General features: G+C 38.9%; 3 protein-coding genes across 3 annotated transcripts; all 3 read right to left on the bottom strand.

Annotated features, from left to right (window-relative positions):
- Positions 1-1,674: 1,674 nt before the first annotated feature.
- On the bottom strand, positions 1,675-7,904 carry LOC117299569. The gene is made up of 7 exons (XM_033783118.1): positions 7,877-7,904; positions 6,856-7,209; positions 4,752-5,111; positions 3,599-3,712; positions 2,582-2,877; positions 2,343-2,370; positions 1,675-1,814 (listed from the first exon to the last, which is right to left on the bottom strand). Exons 1-7 carry the CDS (start codon positions 7,902-7,904, stop codon positions 1,675-1,677), a joined length of 1,320 nt encoding a protein of 439 aa, XP_033639009.1.
- A 6,779-nt stretch (positions 7,905-14,683) lies between these two features.
- LOC117299427 lies at positions 14,684-18,002 on the bottom strand. The gene is made up of 5 exons (XM_033782963.1): positions 17,934-18,002; positions 17,103-17,285; positions 16,363-16,470; positions 15,743-15,832; positions 14,684-15,489 (listed from the first exon to the last, which is right to left on the bottom strand). Exons 2-5 carry the CDS (start codon positions 17,253-17,255, stop codon positions 15,166-15,168), a joined length of 675 nt encoding a protein of 224 aa, XP_033638854.1. The 5' UTR covers positions 17,256-17,285; positions 17,934-18,002; the 3' UTR covers positions 14,684-15,165.
- A 543-nt stretch (positions 18,003-18,545) lies between these two features.
- On the bottom strand, positions 18,546-22,883 carry LOC117299567. Its single transcript, XM_033783117.1, has 4 exons — positions 22,705-22,883; positions 21,780-21,898; positions 19,038-19,227; positions 18,546-18,706 (listed from the first exon to the last, which is right to left on the bottom strand). Exons 1-4 carry the CDS (start codon positions 22,817-22,819, stop codon positions 18,546-18,548), a joined length of 585 nt encoding a protein of 194 aa, XP_033639008.1. The 5' UTR covers positions 22,820-22,883.
- Positions 22,884-27,964: the final 5,081 nt, after the last annotated feature.

Below are 27,964 nucleotides of genomic sequence, written 5' to 3'. Positions count from 1 at the left end.
CATTTTCAAAGGAACGGTTAGATTCTAAAAGTGACCAATATTTACATGGTCCGTCTTACTGCCCCCTTTCCGAAATAATATTATACATGGTTGTACGTGCAAGTTTACCATTTAGTATTTATAGTCACTTTTTTTTTCACCCCTGCAAAACTTCACACACCATTTATAACCACGAATACTATAGTTCTTATCTTGGTAAAGGCTTACCATTTACGTTGTACTGCTTGATGTTGATAATAGTGGTATTGTATATTTTCGCAGAATACACCCTGTCTATCCTGTCGCTGCAATCGGTTTTCTTTATCCATATCGTTGGTCCACTTAGCGATAAAAATGGCGGGAAAGACCAAGTATACGGATAATTGACCGGTAGTGTAATCATCCGGGTGATGTTCCCCATTGAAAAAGCGCCCTCACCGATGGAAACTTTGCAATAAGGGAGTTCAATCATTTCCAGCTGCACTCTGAACCCTGGGTCAGAGGTCAGAAGCCAAATGCAAACCAGTCCTCCATCAACCTGCTGGATGAGAGAATTGGGAGCATCGACGGTTGTTTGAATCGTTTCATTTGCGCATAAACCTGAAAGTAAACAGTAAAGAACGGCAGGGTTTAGTAATAGCAATAGTGTCTGTTCAGGTTGGAGGTCGTGCAACCGGTTGGTGTTTTGTTATGCTGATTTGTAAACACAAGAAGGAAGCAACATAAATCATATCTGCAAGACACAGCTGAAGAAAGTGTCTGCTTGCTGAGAAAAAAAACTGTCGATGCATTTTCCAAAGGAAGACAGATTCTTAAAGTGACAAATACACAACTTCCATGGTCCGTCTTATTGCCCCCCCTCCTCCCCTCCCCTTCCTAATAAATACACAACGCGACTACAAATAGATATGAAGGGCAAAATTGTACTTTCCCTCCAGTACTAAGAACTAGAAATTGTCAAACTGTGTTCAGGGCCCCGAGTAAGCATTGTCGGTTTTTATATGAGTAGTCCTCTTAAATCTAAAATGGTGTCAGAAGTGGGATATGTGACAGGAATGGTCATATTATAACGAAATATGTTTGGTTGATTCTTACCGTAGTACAATTCGTCGGTCAATTTACACTACTGTTTGGAAAAGAATGACTTTGAGATAACAGGTCTTAGTTGACAGATGCAAAGGATGTTTTATATCTTTTTTTGCTTTTGTCCGTAAAATAAACTAAACCCCATTGGTTCTTTTAGGTTGAGTCTTACCGCAATGGAGCTCATCGGTCATGTCGTCACAGTTTATCTTCCCGTTACATCTCTGATACCTCGGGACACACAATCCTGATGCGCATGCGTAGTGATGATCATCACACACCCCTAAAAACAGAGTTTAAGCTTTAAAGTCCTGTTTCAATAGCAATTTTGAGACTTTGATGGCAATTTTAAGCGATAAATTTTGAAAATTACCCCTTAAAACAAAATGCAAAAACCTGTTTGGGTTAATGTTAAAGCTTTTGATAATGACATTACTAAGCTCTAATCAAGAAATCAATTCAGCAACTATTTCAGGGATTTCAGCAACTATTTCAGGGATTTGTTTTTTTATGCATGTTTTGATACACGGAGTGAGTATATTGGTCCTTTACAGTATTACTACGAAAGGTACCCAGTGCCTTTAACAACTATTAAAATCTTTAAATAGAAGATCAATCAAGTATACCAAATAACACCTTACCACATCCTAACTCGTCTTCGTGAGCAGCACAATGTTTCCTGCCATCGCATACAGACGATGTGTTAACGCAATGTAACCCAGAACGGCACAATAACTCCTCGTCCTCACATTCTAAAAATAAAATAGACAAGTTAAATGTTTACCGTTTTCTCCCCCAGTTTCGACAAAATCCATTCATCTTAACACCAGGTTAAGTCATTTTCAAAATGAGTGTTCCATTAAAAAAATATCAACAGTTTTACCAGTTTGGATGCCACTAGTCAACAACGATCATTAAATTTCGTTGGGCCGCAAAACTCCTCCAACTTCATAAAAAGCAAGCAGCATGAGTTGTTCAACAAATCAATTTCTTAATGAGAAAACATTGTCCCTGTGTTTGAATTTGAATTTATTTTTTAATATTTTGTGCTCTAGGAGGAACATAATGTTTGTGTCATTTTCAGTCAAACAATGTCAATTCGCCTTAGAAATAATTAACCCTATAGTGGAAAGACTCTACTAGGGTCGAAACGTCGGACCAATAACATCATTTTTTGAATTATTACCATAGGTCCTTTTGGTTGATAAGTTGTTTATTACAGCTACTTCTATTTTCTCAATAATTGGAGACTTTAGAACGCCAGGTGGCAGCAGACTTACCAGGTAAATTCCCATTGGTTACGTCGATCTGAGCATGCGCATAATACAAAAAAAAATTAACATGGGTTAAAAAATCAACCATTTAAAACATTCTGCTCCTTACCGGTTATGTTATAAACAGTAACAGCAATTCTTATTCTCTTCAAACTCGAACTAGTGCTCAGTTTTGTTAGGGTCATCCAAACGGAAGGGGCATCAGCTGACACTTCTAATGGGAGTAAACGATGATCGGTTATTACTGCAATCGGCTCCCCATAAGAAGGATCGACACCACTCCCGATTTGTAACGTCAATAAGGATACAGAGTATTCGATTATCTTGATTCGAACTCGACTTCCCGCAGGCTCATTGAATATCCAAATACACTCGTTGGTATCCAGTCCGACAAGTGACACATTGGTGTTATTCGGAATCGACTCCGAGTTTCCCGGATAAACGGCGAAGTGAGGGAATGAGCCTGGCTTGCTTGGTAACTCTCCCAGAACAGTGATGGAATCTCCATCCTTCAGATGATTGTTCGTCGTTCCGCAAATATCTGAATAAGTTAAGAAAACAAATCAATCTAGGAAAGAACAATTATACAAACAATAGTGGTTACTTACAAAGTCGCCCATTTTTACCCGTCACTCAGTGACACTCAAGGCGCTCAATGAACATTCAGTATTTGCCTGGAAAATGTTGGACTCTGTTTGAACTATGAGACCAACACCTTTAGAATAGCACCATGTAATGATTTACAAGTAAAGTGGCGCAATATGCAGCCAATCAAACCAGGGGTGGATTTTACAAAGAGTTTAGACTAGTTAAGACTAGTCTTATCTCGAGTTAGGACGACGTAGGACATAAAGCCTTAACATTTGAATGTAAAATCGACCCCATATAAACCGGGGCGACCCATTATCTTTTCTAGAAATGCACTGGGATGTTATATGTGCGTTACACAACACACGGGCCCAACTGTTTATATCCCATCCACAGTACGATGCCTATGAACAACTGGTACTTATGAAACAACCAGTCGGTATATACACATGTACGACATAAATCACAAAAGGCCACAGATTTAAACCAAACCTACACGGCTTCAAGATAATGCTCTCCTGAAAACATTGCTCAGTGATTTTCTCAAAAACTTGCAGACTAAAGAAGCTGAAACTTTTACAAATTACATTGCATCTTCATTCACAGTCAGAGGAGATTCATTTTATGGAAACAACAGGTATCAAAACCCATAGAAAGAAAAGTGAAACACCTACCGCAGTCGATTTCATCGATGTAATTTTTGCAATCCACGTTACCATCGCACAAAGTGGTCGGCGGTAGACATTTGTTATCAGGCTCGCACAACCTCTGTTCAGCTCTGCACAGACCTTACGTTCAAGAAATTCAAAAAGAAAACATACTTTAGCTCACCAGATGAGATTCAAAGTATTTAGAAATCAAGTATGTTCCAGGTTACACACGCACCTTGTCCCACACTTAAACGGGTTACAGGGTGATGTTGTGCAATCTGCAGCCAACCATACAAGAAAACACGGTGGTGAACCCCTTTTTGTGAATGCACTGGCACTTTGGGTATTAAACGACCCAAAACATATATTAATAATAATAATAAGAAGAAGAAGAAGAAGAAGAAGAAGAAGAAGAAGAATAACAGTTATAATAGCTAATTCTTATAAAGCGCATTTCATAACCGAAAGAAATACCAATGCGTTAAAAATAAATATAAATATATTAGTATAAAACTGTCGCTGTCGTCGTCGTCGTTGTTGTGGTTTGTTAAAGTCACCTGGAAGAGGTATTTTTTCAAAATAAAGCTTTTGTCACTAATTATGTGTTTTGATGAGTGGAATGTGAATAAACAGTTAACTAAGGTTTAAAAAAAACAGTTCTTATGTTATTTACAAATTTAAGAGTAGACTCCGACCCGAGAGAGGGCGCTGTTCGTGACATCAATCGAGGCAGACTTTGCCTGTAATGCGTAGAGTAAACACAATTGCAAAGTACATGTACGGACCAAGTCGTGAGTTTGTACGTTTAAAAAAAAAGTTTCTTTGGGTTTTTTTCCGGCAATGCCGACCAGGTGTATTGCTGCTGAATGCAGAAAAACACTTTTTGAAACGTACCAACTCACGACTTGGACGTACATGTACTTTGTACGTGTGTTTACTATACGCATTGCAGGCAAAGTCTGCCTCGATTGACGTCACAAAAGGGGTAGGCGGAGTCAGCCCCCCAAAACAACTTTACATATTTTTTAAACATATAAATCGTGACAAACAATTACTAAAAAAATTGTTTTATTGTTCGTAAGCATATACTCTTATGTTTGAAAGGAAAAAAAATATATTTTCAGGTGACTTTAAGTAAAGTTGGACACTTACAGTAAACTATACAAGATGTTCTAACCTTCATGATCGTCATACCGAAGGAGAAGGCTCCATGGAGACGCATCATTGATGTATGTCGCATGGGAAAATGACATCCAAATGCTGTTCCCGTTGAAATAGAAGGAAGTTCCATTGGGTTGTGACTTATTGAGCGAGATCCCGTCCTCAAGTAATGCCTCGTTGCCAGATAAATTATACACTCGACCGAAAGACAATTGTTGTTTTGGCTCGATGTTGACATACGCGATATCCAAGTATATGAACGTGTGGTTCGGACTTGTGAGGAACCAGAGACACTTGACGAGACCCAAATTGTGTACTGGAAAAATGAAGGGAATTGGTTCGATGATGCTGATGTTTCTTGGGCCGCAGACGTCATCTACAAAAAGAAAACATTAAAAACAAAATGGAGTTTTTGTGTACAATGGGAAATTCTCTTAAGGCAGCGGATGAGTCTATGTTGTAAATAATCCAGTGGGTAAAATACCTTTAACTGATCATTCAAACTTTAATATACGTTTTGAAGTGTATTTTTGTGAAAATGGATTTTAATTAAGTTCATACCCAGAGATATTGACAAAATAATGCTCAAAGGCACTTGACACCTGTGGTTGTATTGTCAAAGACAGTGTTCTCACTTGGTGTCTCCCAACTTTTGCATACAATAAGCGGGGGTAATGAACTACAGTGTCCAGTGCATTACAATTAGGCAGTTGAGGGACCAGTAGCTTTTTAACGTGATGCAACAGCAATAGACTAATGACCGTTTGTTTACTAGTCAATGGGGACTTCTCTTGAGGCAGCGGAGCCCAGTCTATGTTGGAAGTGTCTTGGCCGAGCGTATAAGAACACCGAATTCAAACTCCGGTGTTTCTGATCAGCAGAGTGTGGGTTCGAATCCCCAGCTTTGACACTTGTGTCCTTAAGCAAGACACTTAACCATTGGTTCGGATGGAACGTAAAGCCGTTGTCCCATGTGTTGTGTAACGCTTGTATGAAAAGAACCCAGTGCACTTATCGAAAAGAGAAGGGGTTCGTCCCGGTGTTCCTGGCTGTGGCTGCTCTATGCGCCGTAGCACCTTGTAAACTCTTATAAGGTGCTGGTTAATTGGGTCTCAGAATTCATCACTGCAATAAGCTATCTTTCTGAAAGATTGTGTATACTAAGCGCCTTGAGTACCTTGTTTGGTAGATACGTGCGCTATAATGGGCCGGATAAATAAAAACTAGCAATTACTTATCAAGTTAAAGGTTCAACATTAGCAAGAAGACTGAAAAGTAAAAGATCAGGCATGAACATTTTGCTCGCTGGATTACCTTTCACTAATAGACATATAAATAAAAACGACATTTTACTAACATACTGAAGCAATTACTTGTATTTTTACAAGCTACTGCATGAGGAGCTTGAGATTTAACTTGAACAACAGTGTTGCATATATGACTCGGTATCGGGTCAGTATTAAAGGGTTATTTTTCCCTTGGTCTAATGATCCAACGATAAATGTTACTTATAAATTTGTTGTATACTTTAATTGCTCTAAAAGAACCAATCTCTGGAGCGCTGGCGTGGAGAGGCTGCTGTTTCCTCATCATAGCCACTGCCGCCATCAAAAACTTGACTAAGTGGAAACTGCCCTGCCTGCATTTCCGTTAATCGCTATTGATCAGCGAGTCCATGCCTCTATTGTTATACTCCTGAACACCCCGCTATTGTGCTTTTCTCTGACCATTTACTAATCCGTTCAAGCAAATGATGTTTTTCCAGTAAAAGGTTATTTATAGAGATTTGGGCAAATTCTCATGCCTGATCTTAAACTTATCGACATTTTGTTAATGCTGGCCTTTACATGGCCCAGTAACTTGTGAAACTATCAGGTAATAGTAAAATTTCGGTTTTATTTACATCTCGATAAGAAGAGTCCCTCAAGCATTGATTTTGCCTACTAGTTCGACCAATTACTAACAATATTAAGGCTTACTTTTATTTATAAGGATTTAAGTAAAAGACTAGTAAAAGCAAATGCTAGTTTTTATTTATCTGGCCCATTGAGACTTCGATATTTTGTTTTATTATTATATTATATTGTAAACAATCCAGTGGGTAAAATCGGTTAACGAACCTTTGTCAAATCTTATGAGAAGGCTTAACGACGACGCTCGTCCGTTGTACGTTGCAGAGGATAAGGACATTCGAAGGTTCCTCTCGTTGCTATAAAAGATCATCCCATTGGTCAGTGACGTTGTCAGGTTCACGCTATCCACCAGTGACGTCACATTGTTATACCGACCTACCACTCGCCCAAACGATAACACAGTCCCGCTTCCAAGAGTAGCGTCCGCAATATCGATGGTTATAAACGTGTAGTTGGGGCTTGTGAGGAACCACACACAGTCGTAGATCCGCCAGTCAGGTTTATCTATGAAGAGTGGAACTGGCTTAACAATGTCAATGTTGGTCTGAAGGCAAGTGTACTCTGTGTAGTAAGAATGATAACAAAAATGTGGCAATGTAAAACCCGGTTCATACTTACTGTGAATGCGATTGCAAAACGAATTTATCTGCGTCACAAAGGGAAAGGCAGCACCGATTGTTGCGTTAAAAAAATGCTTCACATTCGCATATGCAGGAAGTATGAACCGGGCTTTACAAAGCAATGTTTTACGTGACGTCATATCGTCACATGTTGCATCCGCCGCCACGTTGGGTTTAAAATATCACTATACTGGGGCAGAACAAGACCATGGCGCACTTTCATAAAATACCAAGGAATTCTCAGTAACGCAAACAGTGATGTGTTTTGTGACACCGTACTCACCGTACTTAGACTGATTAAAGCCATGTCTTCACCGGCAAACTGGGGACTTTTGAGACGCTTGGTGGCAGCAGACTTACCAGGTTAAATAATTGTTTTGTTCTCGGCAATGTCCGCATAATCAGAACTAACTACGTAAACGATGGAAACTTAACTGGTAAACAAAACTGCCATTGTGTTCCGGGCTACCAGTCTAGGCAATCTTTAAAACGAAAATTCGTTTTCTCTTCCTTTTTTGCACAGTGCAGTTGGTTGTTTCCATCAAGTTGCCTGTGTAATAAGGCCATTTGGATGAATTTAGCCTTTTGTTAAATCAGGTTTTACTTACTTTCAACAGAAGTTAAGTTGCACTCCATCGAAAATGCTTCATAATCGACGGCCGATTCTAACAGTATGTCCAGAATGTTACTGTTCGAAATAATGTTATCCGGAAAGAGAGTAGCTGGGTAAAAACTTTGTGACGATAGCTCGAAATGGTCATCGAACAGGCTCAGAGCTTCGTACCCAGTGACGGCGTACTTGCACACTGCTTCGACCCGTCTTCCGACTGGAACTACGATTTCCCAGCAGTTATAAAGAACTCCGGGGTTGCTTTGACTTGTTAGTGGAGGATATGTAGCTGTTGATATGGAGGTTGAGGAGTTCACTGTAACGTTGTAGCAATTTGGATGGGGACCTAGAATGGTAAAAAATAATAGGTCTAATGGCGCATATTATATGGATCAGAAAAACGGACTTAAAGGCCGAGTCACACTGCAACGATAACAAGAACGATAACGATCACGACGCAAAGAGAACGCATTGTATTGGTTGAATTGCTCCACGCGGAATACGCACACGCTCATCCAACCAATGGAATGCGTTCTCTTTGCGTCGTTATCGTTATCGTTCTCGTAATCGCTGCAGTGGGACCGGGCCTTAAGGCCCATTTCGAAACCATGGCTTCGGCTCCAGATTCGGCTAAGCCCGCAGTTGTTTTGACAATTTGCGTACATGCTCAGTGCCTCAGACCAGAGAACAGAGCCTTAAGCCAAATCCAAAGCCGAAGCTATTGACTGAAAGGGCGAAAGATACAGAAGGATGAAAAATGGGTGGACGCATTCTAAATGTGGTGCTATATTGAAGGTTGCTGAGAATATCGTGGATAAGACAGGAATGGGTTTTACAAAATATGTGTATGAAGATGGAAATCAGAAATAGAATTGGAATTGAGGAAGATGAGATTCTTCAGAAGAGGTGGTTAGAAGAGATTGTTTGTAGAAGAAGATAGTACATGGGAATGGATGGGAATAGAAGCATGGGCAGCAAGCCATTCCTGCATTGAGCTGCTTAAGTACAAAAATAAGCTATAGACCGTATTGAATAACCCATTTTTGCTATTGAAAGTCGCCATCTTGTAGGTCAAACCGTACGCGTCCAAGCGCGTACATCATCGAAGCACGCAGCACAATTACAACAACAAAAACAACAAAAGCAACAAAAACAACAACAACAACAACAACAACAACAACAACAACGACGACGACGACGACGACGACGACGACGACGACGACGACGACGACGACGACGACGACGACGACAACAACAACAACAACAACGACGACAACAGCAGCAGCAACAACAAATACTGACCAAATAAATGAAAATAATTAACAAACACTACAATCTAACTCTCTACATAAGGCGATAAACAAATCGAATGTAGTCTTCTTAATATTATAACTATATGTATCATATACATTGCGAAATTTCGTCCTTCAGTGTAGCGCTTAATTTGACACACGTGACAACAAATGCAAACAACTTGGTTTGTGCATAACAAAATAAATATATTTAAACACTTACAAAAATGAGTAGAGGCAAAACTAGTCGAGCTTGAATGACACTGCCGACAGTTACACCAAAAAGCTATTAAGGTATTTGTCATTACTATACAACAATAACATTAGATCTCCAAATTGTTGATTCTCTTTGTCTGTATTGTCATATTATGCTTCAAACCCAATATTCCTTGCTTAAACACTGCTACTCAATACAATTTTCCGACCGCAGTCGGCATTTGACAAGAACGCCGAACAAAATGTCTATATTTTTAATTGAAGTAAAACAAATTTGATTTTTGTTTTTGCAAAGCGAATATCAATGTGCTTTTTAGATTATGGATATTGAACATTCCCATAGGTTTGAAGAGTGAATGTCTACCTTGTATATCGATGTACGGCGAGTGTCTACCTTGTACATCTATATTGGTTCAAACATAATGTTGATGTTATGCATGAATACGTCACAATTCTAACCCAAAACGAGGTCATAGGCGCAGCCACTGCAAGTGGTGGCGGACGTGCGCCTATGGCCTCAGTCTGGGTAAGAATTATGACGTCATACATGAAGACTCAGATAGGCGTATCCAATACTAAAATAACTTTACTGTAAATTATATTTTCTTAATTTCTCCATTCATCACTTCCACAACAGGAAGAAAATTAATAAACACCAATCATCTTAGTATGCTGGTATAATAGTTGGTTTGACACTGCTATAATTGCAATGGTCGTGGGTTCCAATCCAACCAGAGTATATGCCTATAATCTGTCCTTCACCGAACTCGGAAAAGTACTGAGTAAAGGCCGGCACAGTGCTAACAAACACCGGTGTAAATGGTTTACACCGAAGTTTAGCATCAACAGTACTTTATAAGCAGCATGCAGCATCAGAGTCCGGCTAACTCCAGTAGACTTCAGAGCATAATGATCGAAACGTCGAATTGAAACCCATACGTTGTTTTCAGAACCAATAGAACTCATTTAGAGAATATCATTACATGGTGTTACTGCAAATCTTTACATAAACCAAAAGTAATAACCATTTTGTTTAATCTCGCCTATGTGTAACTGGTCTATTTGTCTTATTTTCCTTGCTGTGTGTGGTACCCCCCCCCCTCCTGTGCGCCTTGAGCACCTCATTTTGGTGGGTTTTGGCGCCCTATAAATATTCTTTATTATTATTATTATTATTATGATTATCCATGGACAAATAAAGGTATTATCAAATAACCATTAGTTTGTCCTAGTTCTTATGAACACAACTTCTGCTATTAAAACGCGTTCAAATCATCATTATTAACGTTGTTAAGACCTTCAACGGCTCTAGTGAAATAGGCTAATAATTCCTACTCTTTCAACTGCAATTTACGACAAACACCTCATCATTCGCATTATCGCAAACGTCTCGTCCAAAGACAAGCATCTCGCCTTGTTTAAAGGGACACGTTGCATTCGATCGGGGCGAGTTGGTCGATGGACACCGTGTAATTATTTTTGTTTTTTTCTTATTTTCATACATAATGGTTAGAAAGATGTTTTAAAATTAGAATATAATGATCCACCCAAATATATCTCGAAATTTCGTGGTTTTCTTATAACTTTGTGAACCGCGTCCAATTGGTCATTTTGCAGAGTCCAAAATTTGACTCCAAGTGAGAATACTGGTCTTCGATAATGTGTCCGGAATCTTTAAGATATATGAAACAGGAATCCAATATATAGGTTGACTAGATGAGGATTGATTGAGTCACATAAGCGTACAGCTCGCAGCAGTCTTTAGAAAGAGATCACTTGTAACAGACAGAATGGGAGTACATAATAGACTATTCAATGCTTTTACAAAATGGATGACTGGATGATGATGACAGCCAGAACAGCACACAATCCCGGCAGTAGGCTATGAAGACGTTGACGTCCTAACCTATTTGAATATCCGGTTACCAAGTCATTGCTTTTATATTTTTTAATTAAGCACAGAAAGTAACTAAGCATGACATATATAATTATGCTTACCAAATTAAAGTTACCCGCCAAAATACCAACATATCACATGCACAATTTATGACTGGTAACTTGCCTTATTTTGCTTACTAGAATTGTTAAGCCTACTTCTCTGACAAAGCAGCTCCATGACGCTGGGCCTGGGTCATTGATTATGTTCGTCATATAATAATGGCCAAAAATGCAATGAATAGCCAGACGCAGCCCAACCTATAATGGCTCATATTAACTTGTTCATGGCCCCAATTTAATTGAGCTTTTATTAATTAAGCTCAAAAAATATAGCTTAGCACAACAAGAGTAAGCTTACCGGAACAAGGTTACCAGTCAAAGTACCAAGTCACACGTACGATTTGTGACTGGCATCTGTGCCCGGGTCATTGATGTGCTCGATATAGACCGGTCAATATTATGTCAAAAAATAAGAGCATAATACCAACACACAGGCCCAACCCAATAAACAAAAGGTAAAACGCGGTTTTATTTACCTCAAGTCTTTAGTGTTTGGGTATCATGAATTTGCCAACAGTGCCTTCTTTTATCTACCATTTTATCTATGAATTAACAACTATTTCAGTACACCGAATAACGTTGTTTGAAAATATATATTCCGAGTGCACAAAGGAACTGAACCATTTTCTGGGTTAACTATTATAGCCATTATAGTCCCTGATGGGTATCCGTAGTTTTATTGTCATCTGTCTCTTTAAGTACTCATTATTATATTATGGTTTATTTATTAACTGCACTGGCGGCCAAGCAGGCCGAAAAAGTACATTTACAAGTAAAAATAGTTCGTTAAAAAGTAAATAAAGGGAAGGTGCTCGATAGTTACTCCAAACAAAATTATTCGCCGTTCATGATTTCTTAAATGAATAATGGTAGAATGGACAAGTCTGAAACACGATGAAAACCACCAAAGGGGCAGCACATAACTGTAGGCCCACTGTTTATTTTAGCTCTCACACATACCACTAGTTCATAACTCGCTCAAAACTCATTAAAAAGACCACATCTTTTCGGACAATCATACCCCGTTTCTCAAATGATAATACATTATCATCAGATGCAGTTCTTCACTATTAAAGCATAGTTTAAAGATCAGTCATGACATTATCATGTTTATCATGATCTGGCCAAGAATACCTGCGGAAACACTAATAACTATAATTGATATAGTGGTCTCTGTTTGAATTGGAACAGGTGCACTCAATAAATTAACCATCCCCGGCAAATAATAATCAGTTTTAGTGGATTCTTGTTAGCGCTCAGGTCCGTCACAAAGTGTATGATGAGACAGTGCTGCCAAATATGTAGCGCACTAAGCTAACTAACTACACTGTAAAAATGGACTGCACATCATGCACTTGTGGGACAGCAGATATTTGTCCCAAAATCATGAACACTTGAGGCACTTATTTCATGCACCTCATGTGTCAGTTGTGTTGACTAGCACATAATGACTAGCACATAATGACTAGCACCACTTTTGTCCCAGAATCATGAACACTTGAGGTGCTTCTGTGCCTCATGTGGTACAGGTATTGATTTGGGCCCACCTCAGGTGATAGTAAAATTTGGAACTAGCACCTGCTGACTAGCACCTGCTGACTAGCACCTGCTGACTAGCACCACTTTTGTCCAAAAATCATGAACACCTGAGGTGCTCCTATTGCCTCATGTGGTACAGGTAATGATTTAGGCCCACCTCAGGTGATAGTGAAATTTTGGACTAGCACCTGCTGACTAGCACATAATGACTAGCACATAATGACTAGCACCACTTTTGTCCCAGAATCATGAACACTTGAGGTGCGCCTATTGCCTCATGTAATACAGGTATCGGTTTAGGCTCTCCTCAGGTGATGGTAAAATTTTGAACTAGCACCTGCTGACTAGCACATATAGCAACACCTTTGCCCTGGGATCATGAACACATGAGGTGCTAGTTTCACATCTCGGAGGAGAACGAATGAACAAATTTGGTGCGTGAGTTACTTGAGGTGATGTGTCCTTAGTGCATAGTTTAAAACTACTGCCATATCATGCGCTTTAGATGCTATCACTGGATGGTGTCAGACAGGTTTTCAGATGCATTCTAAAAAAACAAAAACAGTGACAATTTCAAAATGAAATATCAACTCTGAATATGATTTATTAGAAAAAAATATATTGTATACTTTACATTGAAATCTGGTAAATCACTTATTAGATAACAAACAATGTTCGAATACAGAACACCATTTGCATGTCATAATTATACTGAAAACTTTAACAACACAACTTGAAATTCAAAGTAAAAAGTTACAATTGTTCTTGATTAAATTACGACTTTTAAAAAGACACCTTATTATCAAAATTTGCAAATGATCACTTTTTCTAATGTCATGAAACATTCTAAAAACATTTGAATGCTCATAAAACACGATAAAATAACGTTTAGGCAGGAAAAAGAAAACGTTTGATGGTTCCAAACGTGGCTCATAAAAAACACACCTTAATTTCAGTTTTACTAGTGATGGTACATGTCTATGTGTTAGAAGGTCATTGTTGTCACTAATATGCCCACTTTTATTTTAAAAAGAGTTGTTGAAATGTTTGTGTGAACACAAATTGGCAAGATTAAATCCTTTAAATTATAAAGTGATGAGGAAATTGTTTTATCTTAAGCTTTCTGAATCAAGATCTGTCCTAGAAATATTTACCAAAAATTACCCAAAATTCTTTGAACCATTAATATTGTGCTCTTTCAGAAATCTGTCAATAAGTTGGTTCCTGTCTACTCTCATGATTAATTATCATTGAATTAATGGTTTGGGTTAGGTGCTGAAAAATGGCACGTTGTTCCAACTTTTTTCTGTTGTTCCAACGTTTTCTATTAAATTAACCCTCCTATATACTGTTGGGTGTGCGGGTGGAGGAGTTTGTTTTTTGTAGGGGGGTGGTGTAGGATTGATTGTTTTTGGTGTAGTTTTTTAACCAAATAAGAGCATGGGGGTGGGATGGGGAAGAGGATGGGTCTGGAAGGGTGTTGGGGTGCAAGATTGACTGGTTATTTTTCCAAGCCAGGACACCTGGGGTGACAATATGGGTGTGGTTGGGGTGTAGGATTACCTTTTTTTTTACCACACCAAAAAACCGGGGGGGGGGGGGGCAGGGGGGGGTGGGGTGTAAGATGGGGGTTAGGGCGGGGGTGTAGGATTGCTCTTTTTTTTTCGGAAAAGTTTTGGCATGTCAAACAACTTTATGACAAATTGTACTGTACTATACATAGCGACACATTTAGTCGCCCAGAAAAATTGAAGGGGTCAAACAACTTCTTAACAAATTGTACTGTTTACAAAGGAGGGTTAAATTAAAATACCTATTGCATAATCCTCAGTTTCAAAGTTCGGTGAACATAAAGTATTGGCAATTAAGATAATTGTACAGAAAGAGTACAGCCTATAAACAGCTATACATCGGGAGACTTTTTGAAGCAAGGTTTGGGGTAGCACCAAGTGAAAATATTAGCAAAGCACATCAACGTATCAAACAGATTCAACTCCCTTACTGTCGATGTGTCAAGAATATATATGCACCAAAAATCCACGGCAAAATTATGAAAAATATTTTTTTTTGTCATTAATTTGTTCATGCAGCATTCGGGAAAGTTAGTTTAACAAATGTTCTTGTCCGAAATTGCTCCTGGTCGAAACTTTGAGTGACACACACTCAAGAAATGTTCACATGGCACTACCCCAAACCTTACTTCTACTTAACCACCAAGCATAGCTTTGTCTCACCCAACCGCTTAATCCACACTGTTAGCCACTCCAGCCTTGGAGCACAATGTTTTGATCGACTTGGGGATGTCCTTCACTATCCTGCCCATCAGGTAGTGCTGTATGAATTTCAGCATCATCGAGTATCCTGGAGGATACTCGAAATCAAGGATGTAGTAGGTTGCCATAAGCGACCGCAGTCCCCTCTTCAACGCACCTTCCCCCTGCATCTCAACAAGGGTCCGCCCAAAACCCACGACATGAGAAGATGTAACAAGGTTATCATCAGTTGTAATGACGAGGCTAGGTGATGTCTGGCCATTTACTTTCGAGTCCATGGAGTCCGAGTTGAGCTGCAGGATGAGATAAAAAAATAGAGTGAATATGTTTGATTCAGTAATTGAGCAGTGGCTTTCTTGTTTGTTAGTCTGTTTTTTCGGTTGTTTGTTAGTCTGTTTTTCCGGTTGTTTGTTTGTTTTTGGAGATGGCACTTGAGATGGCAGAGGGGAGGTGGGACAATATGTTCGTTCAAGTATGATTTAACTCGTAACTGCTGAAGCACAAGCCCAACCTGCTACTCCAACATGTCATTAATGTTATCAGTACCTTCAAGACCTTGATGACCACTGTTTTTTTGATGCGTTTATTCAGGCGCACTTCCGTCTCCTTAAGGACTTGAACATGGTCAAAGTCGGTCTGAAAAATAAAATGGAAATTTGTTAAAAGGAGAACATTTTATTTCTATGATTCCTGGGAATGTTCAGAACAAAATCTATAAGTTCCTGATGCCTATCTGATCTGCTGATTTACTCCTTATGGTTTTGACAACAATATTTGTGTTATACTCCTTTGCATAAAATTACACTATCTCCATCTCAAAAACTGTAAACTATTTCCACAAGACAGGACTCGGTCACCAAAATGACTCCACTTGGCTCTCAAGTCTAAAAAATCTGTGACTGCTTGTTAATCTGTGACTGCTTGTTAATCTGTGACTGCTTGTTATGCAATTTGTTGAAGTTAGAGCTATGCATCAGAGAGAAAACTAGTTTGATCCAATTCAATACATAATGATTGTATCAGTAATAAGCCCATAAACCCACACATTACAATTATTGTTTTCATTAATCTAATTATAATCTGCATTTTTAGCTGTTGGATCCAATAATTCCAAATTGTTTGAGTAAAATTTGTAAAAAACAAAAAATCAATGCAACTACACTTACATCGTGTGGAATATCATACAGTTTACCAAGGTTCTCCAGCACACCCAAGTAGTTGTCATTGTAGTATGTGTCAAGGTGTATGTCACAACGTCTGATCTCCTGCATTAGCTATGAAAAGAAACAATGGAAATAATGAAAACTGCTTGGAGTGGCTTTTACAGGCCCCCCACAGCATTGGACAATTATACTGATTAAAATGCCTTAATTATATCCAATCTGGAATTCTATTGAGGTGTAAAGAGACTGTACTATGAAATTTTGAGCTCAATAAGTGTCCTACTTGTCAGTGAAAACTGCAAAATTGTGACCTGCATCATAAAAATAGGGGTTTGATTAATTAAGAATCAAAGTACATGTATTCTGAGGTATTTTCAATGACTTTAAAAAGATCCCTGACCAGCGAGCTTTTAAAAATCGATTTGTCCAACATGTTTTAAGTTGTTTCTTTTGAAAAATACAACACACTTATAGATGGAATAATTTCATATGATATTTTGTACCATTACTACATTACTATCTTTGCCACGAGTCTGCCTTTGGATTGAAACTCAATCAGTTCGCTTTTGGATAATTGAAAATTGTATTGACATTTAAAGGGATTTGTGGGCTGGGGGTGTGACACAGCCCCCATAATCCTGTCTCTTTCAGGGTCAAGGGGGTAGAAGAGAGCTATTAACAAAAGCATTTAATGGAATGGAGAAAGGTGGAGAGGCCACATTTTCAATTATATATATACTTACGCATGTGTCATTTTGAAGGCATGGGAAATCTTTCCAAAGCTTTTCTACTAGTTCTGATGTGTCCATGTTGTCTGGGGCCAGTATTAGCTTCCTTCTACGTGGGAATGTCTCCTGCATTAGGTTGTCCAAGTGGGCCATCACTGTGGGTGTCATGTCTGTCTTACGAGTGCCTGTAAACACTTTCTAAAAGTCCAAACAAATTGTGTGCAATGGTGTGATTCTTGCATCGGGAACAATTTATATTTGAATTTTTCCAATTACACCAACGTTGTTACAAGCACTGTGTGGGCCTACTCAGTGCTTTTGAGTTCTGCAGAAAAAATACACTGCAACTCGGGTGAGATACGAACCCACAACCTTTCTCATTCTAGAGCAGATGTCCTATTATTCTAGTGCTCTTAGCCCTAAACTGGTTTATAGGCCTGTTTAGTTCTGAATTTGAGCCCTTTTGTCCAAAATATCAAAAGTTTTAGATCGAGTGTTGTAGCATTACAACAATCAATGGACTCCCCCCCAAAAAAGAGAGAAAATAATATAATAAATAAATAAATAATAACAATACATTTCAAAAATGGGCAGATGCAAACAAATTGTACAGCAAGGTACTTAAATTTATTTGTAGAAACGCGACCCTGATTGCTTGAATTTCATGCTTTTTGTTTATCCAAGTTGGTCATTGTCAATCAACTTGGCATGGAATGACCTACCCACTTCCTTGCCTGTACTGATGCCATGACCCAGTAAGTCCAAGTATTTACAGCAATAAGTTTTAATACAATTAATTTAACAACTGTTGTTTGTAAGTATGTCTGCTAAGAAAGTGTTGCTTACTTGAATTTCTTTGATGTGTGTAGCATACACTGTTTCGCTGATCAAAGGCTCTTGAATGGAAGGGAGTGCTAGTGGTGGGGGAGATGAATTTGTGCAAGGACGTTTACTTGCTGCTTCAGGGTCCTTTGGGCTTTCTTTGCGTTTCATCACTTTGAGTCGCTTCTGTCTCTCCCATCGTATCTTTGAGCTTAAGCATCTGTTGAAGTGAGACTGAAAACAAGAGCCAAAAATAAAAAAAAACATGTGACTGTGATATGCACAAATGGATGTTTGTGGACATTAACCTGTGTGGTCAACTTTAGATGTAGAGGTTGTTGATTCATGGTTGAATCAACTCCTAAACTAGAGGGCTTTTCAGACTCCTGGACTGTCTTGATTATAACTTTGCAAGTAAAGTTTCATTTTTGCACACCCTGGCTGCTATAAGTTTGCAGCATCCTTGTAAGCAGGCTGCAAGCTTCCAGACCAAAACAATTTAACAAATTTCCATAGTGTACTAACCCAAGCATTTTGTCCAGCACTGGCAATACAAGGAAACGCATCGAACATGGATCTACCGATGCTATGGTAAGCAATCCGAGCTAATCCATCAGAAGCTGGCATATCTGGCAATTAAAAAATTGCTGATTCTCTGACGAATTGATCCCATTCCTTGTAGACACTTCCTGTCTGCAGAGCCTTGTGCACAACCTTGGAAAACCTTGGCAGTTCACAGGGATAGGACAACTTCACTGTATCAGAGATGTCCCTTTCAATCAGAATGATTGCATCATCTGCAGTTTTTAAAGTGATCAATCATATTTTAAATAAATTAGTCACTTGATGAGCACTTCTATAAATTGCTTGTACAAACGATAGGCATATTGGATTATTCAGTCATTAGCATCAGTCTTTCTGCAAAATACACATGGTTGATTGCTTACTTTTGCAATTACTGGGCTGCTTGCTTTTACTGAGTTCAGTGCTTTTGCAGTTAACTGAAAAACCATTAACAAACTATTGTTTTAAATTGGGAAAAAAAAATCAAATACATTAAACCCCCTATGATACAAAGAGAATCAGCACACTTGTATCAATGGTGTACACCACAGAATTACCACGTACCTGATGATTTTCCAGCAGAATCAACTCCTGCACTGCTGGAGTTACCACATGTGCTCTCCTTACTACATGTACTTGCTGTGCTCTGCAGACTACTTGCTGTGCATGTGCTCTGGTCTGCCAAAGTAGAACCTTCAGAAGAGGTGATGTTCTTCTCATGAAAAACAGCAGACGTGTCATCCAATTCTGCATTCTATTGATGGGATTGAAATTTACAACTGCTCTACATCAATATCACCTTCTACAGTGACAAAACACTTTGTGGAATTTTTATAAAAGATAATGGGCCATGGGTACCATAGCCTTTCTGGCACAGGATAAACACATACATCAGCATTTGTAAATTTTACCTCATAGCTGTTTAAATGCGAATTAAACTGAACAATTTCCAGCTTGTTTAAGATTAGGTACTTTTGCATGTTTCCAACGATAATTGCAATGACTTTTCCAAACTGCCGGTTGTCATTTTCTCTTTTATAGTATAGAACATCCCCAATTTTGTAGGTAATTGCATTGATAGTAACACTCACTGTAGACATAACAACTACAGGTGCAATCTCCTCAATTTCAGGATTTGCGGCCACAAGGGAGGGATAGAAATGATGACTATTATCTAGTAATTCATCTGTCCCTTCTGTCACCTTGTCTGCTTCTTTTATGAAGTAAGGAAGACTGTTTCCATCACCAGATGTCATTCTACCACACATCCACTTTTGATAATGCACACTGACTGAGTATGGCATATTTCTGAAATTTTTCCATTTCCTCCCCTTGGCCTGTGAATGTTTTGCCTCCATTCGCATAGCCCACAAATTACGCAGAGGTCCAAACTTCTGCATTTGTTTTGGTAGGTGCACACAGTAGTGCATTTTTGGAGTGACATTCTCTTCAGGATATAGATGCGTATATTTTAAATGATGAGTGGCAATTAACTGTTCCAATGACGCAACTGTTGAGGCATCAACACGATGTGAAGTACATAGTGTAATGATTTGGATAAGACGGATGAAGTTCTTCCATTTTTCATCACCGATTGGAACCATGTGACCTATAATATGTGGTAAATGCAGAACCAAACACCATATCTGGGTTGAATCCTGCCTTAACTGATGTCCAGGCTGGATGGTCTGAGGGGCTATGTCACAAGGCTTGTTTTTGGACCACCTGCTCCCAAAGTTGAATGATTTTACATATCTGTTGAACTGATGAAGTGTAAAATACCCTTCAGATATACAATGACGAAGAAGAAGTGTCAATTCACGTGGTGCTAAACCTTCAAAAAAAATATGCATAACATCATGCATGAGGCATTCAGTCACCTTAAAGAAGGGAAACTTAATGAGAATACTGGAAGTGTTGATTCCATAATGCTTTGACCAGTACACTTGAGCATCCTTGCTCAGAGTTCTCAGTGTCTCACATCTTCTAATGTGATCATCTTCCTGTCGCAGAGTAAATTCTGACTCGGTGAATCGCTGTGTCATTTCCTCTCCAGTACATTCACATGATCTGCACTTTTTGTGGGCAAAAGAAACACCTTCCTTAAATCCACCAATAACATGGAGAGCTGGTGTATCTCCAAGCACTGCTAAAAGTCCCCCTCTCTTCAGGTACTCATTGTTGCCATGTAAGAATCGTATTCCCTCTGTTCCAAGCCTATGTAGGGCCACTTTAAAATCTTCAAGCAGCTTACGTAATGCCGGTGAGTCACTGTGAAAAGCTGCAACTTCATTCTTCAAATCGACTGACTTTGCAACAGCAAGTAAGTTAATTGTAGACAACTTTGATCTGCACGATGGATGTATATTTGTGAGGGACCAATAAAACATTGAAAGCTTGTGTTTTTTAACATGTGATCCTATAGGGTTGACTATTTCGATGTCATCGTTGTACATCAAAATTTGAATGCCACAATCATCATCTTAAAAAAGTGGATGATGGGAAAAGTATGATCCATCACAGATGTCATACATATACCCATCAGCAGATGCATGTCCTTTCACCACTTCTTCAGCAATTTCACTGTGTTGCAAAAGACTCTCAAGAGATTTCCAAAATGGAATGTAATAGCCAAACACAGCCTCTGAGAACATTGAACGTTTGTTGTTTTTTGTTCTTTTTACAACATATTTTGTTCCAATTTCAACTGCTTCTGGTGCGATGTAACCCATTTTTGATTCAAAATACTTGTCTTGCTTTGCCCTGGTTTCCAGACCAGTAAATGGGTTATCTGTGAAAATACCTTCAAGGTCAATATTGTCTGTGTTGACACCAACTGAATGAAGATGTTCCATAACTTTCTGACAATTGACATCATTTATATTTGAGATAAGTTCTTTGGTGTTACTAACAACTACATCTACAGCAGTCTGTGATACATTTTTAGAGGTATGTAACTGAAGAATGTATGATGCACATTGCCCTATTGATGATGGCCCACCGGTGGTTTCGTTGTCAATATGATCAACTTCATCCATAGGATTTTCCCTATCACTCAAGTCATCTTCAGAAATGTTCCTCTCTAGTGACAGCTCATTTTGATGTTTGCGATACATGTGTTTCCGAAAGGAATCATATTTCACATATGTGGCTTCACAATAACCACATTTGATGATGAAACCTGCATCATATTTGTGTTTTTCTATAAGGTGCTTAGAAAAGCAGACTTCTAAATTTGTCCTAAAAGGACATAACAAACACTGATGTGGCATAATTTACAATCAGTGATTAAATAATAACTGTTACCAAGTATCCAAGGAGCTGAGGGATTCGCTTCTGCAGTATTCGACGTGGTCCGATACGAGGTGCCAGTTCCATCAATTCTGCCAATGATAGTGGTAGAACTTCACCACAAATTCCCTCACCTGTACATATCAAACATGCATTGCATTTTTAATGTTTTAATCTGCAGGTCTGGAATACATACCATATTTTTAAATATCTGTGTTACTTAAAATGATAAAAGCTTATTTTAAAAAAAACCAAAAGAACAGAACACCACAAAAAAACTTTTTTTTTGTTTACACATAAAATATCTCCTGCAAGTAGATAGTTAAAGTAGGCCTAGTAGAGAAAATGTATTTTGTTTGACATGATTATCATTCAATCAGTGTACTGACCCAAATTATGTTATCTATGCCTCTTTCATGTCATGTTGAGTCTAATTTTCCACAAAATCCAAACAAAAAATATGTGTTTGTAATGTAAATTTTAAAGAAAAGTAATTTAAATTCGGCGCGCTAGAGTTAAAGTTTTATGTTTACGCTATATAAGGCCGCCCGCTGGTTGTCAGGGAATATTGCTGTACGTACCGAGTTACAGTACGTTAGTGCCGTGTACCAGCGCGCTGGTCAATGGGAACGACCAGAACGTACGCGACTTGATCCCGTTTTCGGGTAAAAATACAAACCAGACATAAACCTTAATTCTGCATCTCTCCCCAGCAAGTACAACCAGAACATTAACACTTTATAATAGGCCTATGGCTATAGAGAATAGTACTGTATGTATGAACCTATCAATCATTCAATCTTCCTCATCATGCCCATTCATCATGCATGTCGTCATGACAATGACATTTCTGTACTGTCAACATTGGTGACTGTGCAAGACAATTTGTTTATTACTTGGGAACAATAATTTACAACACCAGCCATACTATTATACTTACTCTCAAATTTGTCAACAACGTCCTCCGGAATTGAAAGTGTTCGCAGAAATTCACACAATTCACTAGTTGACTTCAGCTGTAGCTCAGAAAGTTCAACACTGCTACTGGACGCCATGCTTTGCTATAGCTATTATCTGACAGGCCGCTACAACACTTCCAAACTAACTGCGATGTACATTACACACAAAATACACATGTACATTACACACACGCAGCATTCGCGTAACGCGTTTACATGTTAGGACATGTCGACACAGCCGCGTAGTGAAGTGTGCCGTGCGCGCGCAGGAGGAAAAATAATCAAGTTTTTAAAATAGTTCATTATTTAAAAATGGTGATGCATGCCAGCAGAAACTACTTTATTTTTATACATAATCCACATAGTCAAAATGGTAGTTCTATAATTTTATAGAATTTTAGGCCTACTGGTTATTGTAAAATAAAAGTATTGTAAACGTCTTTGTAAAAATTAATACACCAATAAGACCCTGGTAATCAAAAAGGGCGGGATATTGCTTCAGGTGCTTCAGCCAACATTGTAAGACCCTGTCATGTGATCAAAAAGGGCGGGATATTGCTTCAGGTGCTTCAGCCAACATTGTAAGACCCTGTCATGTGATCAAAAAGGGCGGGATATTGCTTCAGGTGCTTCAGCCAACATTGTAAGACCCTGTCATGTGATCAAAAAGGGCGGGATATTGCTTCAGGTGCTTCAGCCAACATTGTAAGACCCTGTCATGTGATCAAAAAGGGCGGGATATTGCTTCAGGTGCTTCAGCCAACATTGTAAGACCCTGTCATGTGATCAAAAAGGGCGGGATATTGCTTCAGGTGCTTCAGCCGACATTGTGATATTGGTATACGCGGGCTCTAGATTTCTGACGGCATGAAGTTCGTGAAGGAATCATGACCACCAGCCCTGATCCCCTTGCCCGGCCCGCCCATGCACACACAAATCCTTTTTATACTCCCATGACTCAATACATCAGGTGCTATCCTTGCCACCTGATGCAACCATAGTAGGCTACATCAGGTACTTATATTGGTACCCAAGGTAGGCCTACTTCACTTCTTTATAATCGAGGTAGGCCTATTCATAATACATCAGTGCTATACCTTGTTACCTGAAATACTTTATGGTTGTGTTGTTTTATAAGCGAGGTATTCATAGTGAATCAGGTGCTACCAATTGGCACCTGCAATACTTCAATTCTGATGTGTGTGGTTTTTTTAGGCGTAGTGCATCATGTGCTACCGTCGCCTGAGGTACTTCCCTTTGTGGTATATTTTTATAAGCGTGGTATTCATAGTGCATCAGGTGCTACCTTGTTGCCTAAGGTACTTCACCTTGTGGTGTATTTTTATAAGCGCGGTGTTCATAGTACATCATGTGCTACCTTGGCGCCTGAGGCACTTTAATTATTGGTGTATTTTTACAAGTGCGGTGTTTATAGTGCACGAGGTGCTATCTTGGCGCCTGAGGTACTTCAATTATTTATGTATTTTATATAAGCGCGGTATTCATAGTGCATCAGGTGCTACCTTGGCGCCTAAGGTACTTCACTTCTTGTCTATTTGTGTAAGTAGGGTATTCATATAGTACATCAGGTGCTACCTCGTCGCCTGGGGTACTTCACTTTGTAGTGTATTTTAATAAGCGCGGTATTCATAGTGCACCAGGTGCTACCTTGGCGCCTGAGGTAGTACACGTTTTGGTGTGTTAAATACATGATGTGCTTCAGGTGTGCCAAGAAGCTGCTCAGCTGAAGGCCGTTGGCTGAGGTGAGAGTTTTAATACACGTGAGGTATGAAATGACACACATACGCTAATCCTAAGTACCTCAAGTGCCTTAAGTATAGTCAAAATCTGTATTAGCTATCACTTCAGGTACATCACTGCTTCATCAAGCACATGAGGTGTTGCTCTTCAGCTATTTCACATCGCATCAAGCTTCTCAGGTGTCAATATGCAACTACATGCACACTTCATGTGCAGCTTGTACCAATTCCCATGCACCTACAAGTGCATGAATTGCGGCCACTTTTTACAGTGTACAAAAACCATCTCTGCCCTCGCAGGTACCCTTTTACCCTATAGGTGAATAGAAGCTTCATGGTCAAGTGTCTTGCGACGAAAATGAGATAATACAGTCCAAATAAATGTACACTGAGATATCGCGCAGTAGCGACTGAACCGAAAGTAAACAGAAAGTGTTTGCTCGTCGAAGACCAGTCTTCTCACTTGGTGTATCTCAACATATACATACAATAACAAACCTGTGAAAATTTGAGCTCAATCGGTCTTCAAAGTTGAGAGATAAAATGGAAGAAAAAACACACTTGTCACATGAAGTTGAATGTTTTTATATGCTTGATTTCGAGACCTCAAATTCTAAACTTGAGGTCTCAAAATCAAATTCGTGGAAAAGTACTTCTTTCTCAAAAACTACGCCACTTCAGAGGGAGCCGTTTCTCACAATGTTTTATACCATCAACCTCTCTCCATTACTCGTTACCAAGTAAGGTTTTATGCTAACAATTATTTTGAGTAATTACCAATAGTGTCCACTGTCTTTAACGGGTACGGTCAAAAATCACGAATGTTTTAAGGATCCTTAAGGGATCACAGCCGGATAACATTATTACAAGCAGAACTAGTTTGGAGTGAGTCTTCTACATATGCAGGCGCCATTAACTTCGAAGCCAATAGAAATTGAAAACACTAAACATCAAATACACCCCACGTTCAATTAGCAAGTTGTCTTTTGGATATTTTCTGGTGTTGGGGTCCGAGTGTGCTAATTAACCCATATACACACATACTTTTGTGTTGGTTCTGTGGCTTTTGAGAACCTTTTAGAGTGTATGTATACCATAAAACAAGTTTGAGAGCAGCCAAAAATCAGTTTTACACGCAATTTAAGCAGTACAATCGCGGACTGTACGGCCATGCGTTGGTGTGCATTATTATATTGGCATCTACGTCTATGGGTTTAAAACAAAAATTGCGGTAGTACCATGTGTAGGTATATCTCTACTTTGCTGGTTATGCAGATTTGTTTTCTTTCGGGAGGCTAGACGTATTGCTTTTTAATCTACTGCATTATTTTTCAGCCAGTTCTCAAAGGACGAAAATCCTTATAGCTATGGTGCATTTATTATTCTGACACTTTCTTTTGGTAATGTGACAACTACCATGATTTAAATTTTAACTCCCTAGGTTTTAGGTATTAGGTATTATACAATACACTACAATACAATGGGCTTTTATATAGCGCCATTTCATTTTGACCACAGCGCTTTAGACATGCAGTAGCAAGATGCAAATGATGCAAAAATGAACAAAAAAGCAATACATGTGTACACGGAAACTAAGGAAAAGGATGTTTTCGTGCTTTATTGAAAATAGGCGGTGAATTGGAGGTCAATTGGAGGTGCGTGTTTTATGAGGTGATGGGAAGATGGTTCCACAGTCCTGGAGCGGCTTAAGAAAATAATTTATATGCAGCGGATTGTGTTAGGTATAACAAACTTACCATGGCCACTGCACGGCTCGTACCAACTGTAAACTAGCAGGAGTCCAAACAGCAAAGACAACCAGCCCATGATGTATTTTTTTCCCCGAACACCTAGACAGCGTCACCAAATGAACAGCTTCCAGCAAAAACGTCTCCTATGTAGTTGAAAACACTGGTGGAGGCTTTTCGGACATTGGTGACTTTAAATAAACACACAACAAGACCAAAACCGCCTCTACACGGCACGCATTTCAGCAGGTAATGACACAGTCAACAATATCCCTTCCAATAAAGCATCACCATGACACAAGCTTCAAGCAAAAATTGGCTCCAAGTTCAAATTACCGAATGGAGGATCAACAAGTCAGTGACGGTTTCTAGGACATTGATGGATTTTTATAGACGCCCACACCGACCAAACGCCCCTTTACTCGGCACACATTACAGCTGTTGATGGCAAGGTCACCAACACACCCCGTCGCATAAAACGACTCGACCAAACATTGCTAATAATGACATTGGCATGGTTTCGTGCGGATGCACTCAGAATGATTAACGGTGCGGTTGAATGGCTGCATTTATTTGCACTACATCTCATCTGCTCATCAACTGATTGTCTAGTCAATCTAAGTCCAAAAATTATGTGAAAAAAATAAAACTTCTACTTTGTATAGGGTGTGCATACGTATTTTAGGGGGAAAACGGTTATTTTTAATTTATGCAAATCATGCATACTTCCCCCGCTTACTTTTTTCTACTTTTTTGATATGTTGTTTAAGAGGGTTTCAGGAGACACTTGCAAAAAAGTCCGTACCCTGTCAAACGACGTTTGGTCACAATATTAAAATGTGTTTTTTTGTGAAACTTATAAATATAGTGCGTCATTGTTAAGTCACCGGTAATGCTTTTAAGATTGGGGATGAAAGGGTGATTTGTTTTTTTTTCCATAACCACAGCACGTCGAGGTAAAATAGTTCCTGTAAAATGCATTATTTTATCAATAACTGCTATACTACTTCTTCGCACGTAAGTTTATATTGACAATAATTTCCGGGGTCGTGTACACAGACCATGTGTAACCCCAAGTGCAGTTTTGTTAAAATAAAAATAAACGCTTGATGGAGGAACCTTTTTTTTCAAGGCAGTGGACACTATTGATCATTGCTCAGACTATTTATTAGCATAAAACCTTACTTTGTAAAGAGTCATGGGGAGCTGTTGGTAGTATAAAACATTGCGAGAAACGGCCCCTTCTGAAGTGACGTAGTTTTCGAGAAAGGAGTTACTTTCCACGAATCTGATTTCGAGACCTCAGACTTAGATTTGAGGTGTCGAAATCAAGCATCTGAAAGCACACAACTTCGTGTGACAAGAGTGTTTTTCCATTTATTATTATCTCGCAACTTCGACAACAAATTGAGCTCAAATTTTCACAAGTTTGTAATTATATGCATATGTTGAGATACACCAAGTTAGAAGACTTGTTTTTGACAATTACCAAAGGTGTTCAGTGTATTTAAATGGTCTCTGTGCATGTGCAAACAATTCAGCTCATTCCTTAGATTTGTATGATATTTTAGGGCACTGGACACGTCGTTTGATAATTGTCAAATACCAGTATTCTCAGTTTATATATCCCAACAGTATGCATTATTATAACAAGTCTGTGAAAATTTGGGTTCAATTTGGACATCGAAGTTGCAAGAAAGAATTGAAAGAAAATCACGCTCGATTTTTGTTGT

This window comes from Asterias rubens, chromosome 14 (genome assembly GCF_902459465.1).
Source record: "Asterias rubens chromosome 14, eAstRub1.3, whole genome shotgun sequence".
Lineage (NCBI taxonomy): Eukaryota > Metazoa > Echinodermata > Asteroidea > Forcipulatida > Asteriidae > Asterias > Asterias rubens.
Note: the sequence above shows the minus strand (reverse complement) of the source record. Positions and strands in the feature narration are given on the sequence as shown.

Bases quoted from the DNA above. Each gene is read 5' to 3' on its own strand.
- LOC117299427 (XM_033782963.1), bottom strand. From the start codon at position 17,255: ATGACACCCACAGTGATGGCCCACTTGGACAACCTAATGCAGGAGACA. The intron at 16,471-17,102 runs GTAAGTATATAT...TTCTTTTCATAG, and splicing joins GCCTTCAAAATGACACATGC to CTAATGCAGGAGATCAGACG. The intron at 15,833-16,362 runs GTAAGTGTAGTT...TTTATTTTTCAG, and splicing joins TGTATGATATTCCACACGAT to ACCGACTTTGACCATGTTCA.
- LOC117299567 (XM_033783117.1), bottom strand. From the start codon at position 22,819: ATGGCGTCCAGTAGCAGTGTTGAACTTTCTGAGCTACAGCTGAAGTCA. The intron at 21,899-22,704 runs GTAAGTATAATA...TGATATGTACAG, and splicing joins CGTTGTTGACAAATTTGAGA to GTGAGGGAATTTGTGGTGAA. The intron at 18,707-19,037 runs GTACGTGGTAAT...TAAAAACTGCAG, and splicing joins TTCTGCTGGAAAATCATCAG to ATGATGCAATCATTCTGATT.
- LOC117299569 (XM_033783118.1), bottom strand. From the start codon at position 7,904: ATGGAGTGCAACTTAACTTCTGTTGAAA. The intron at 7,210-7,876 runs GTAAGTAAAACC...CTTACTACACAG, and splicing joins CAACTTAACTTCTGTTGAAA to AGTACACTTGCCTTCAGACC. The intron at 2,371-2,581 runs GTAATAACCGAT...GCGCATGCTCAG, and splicing joins CTTATGGGGAGCCGATTGCA to ATCGACGTAACCAATGGGAA.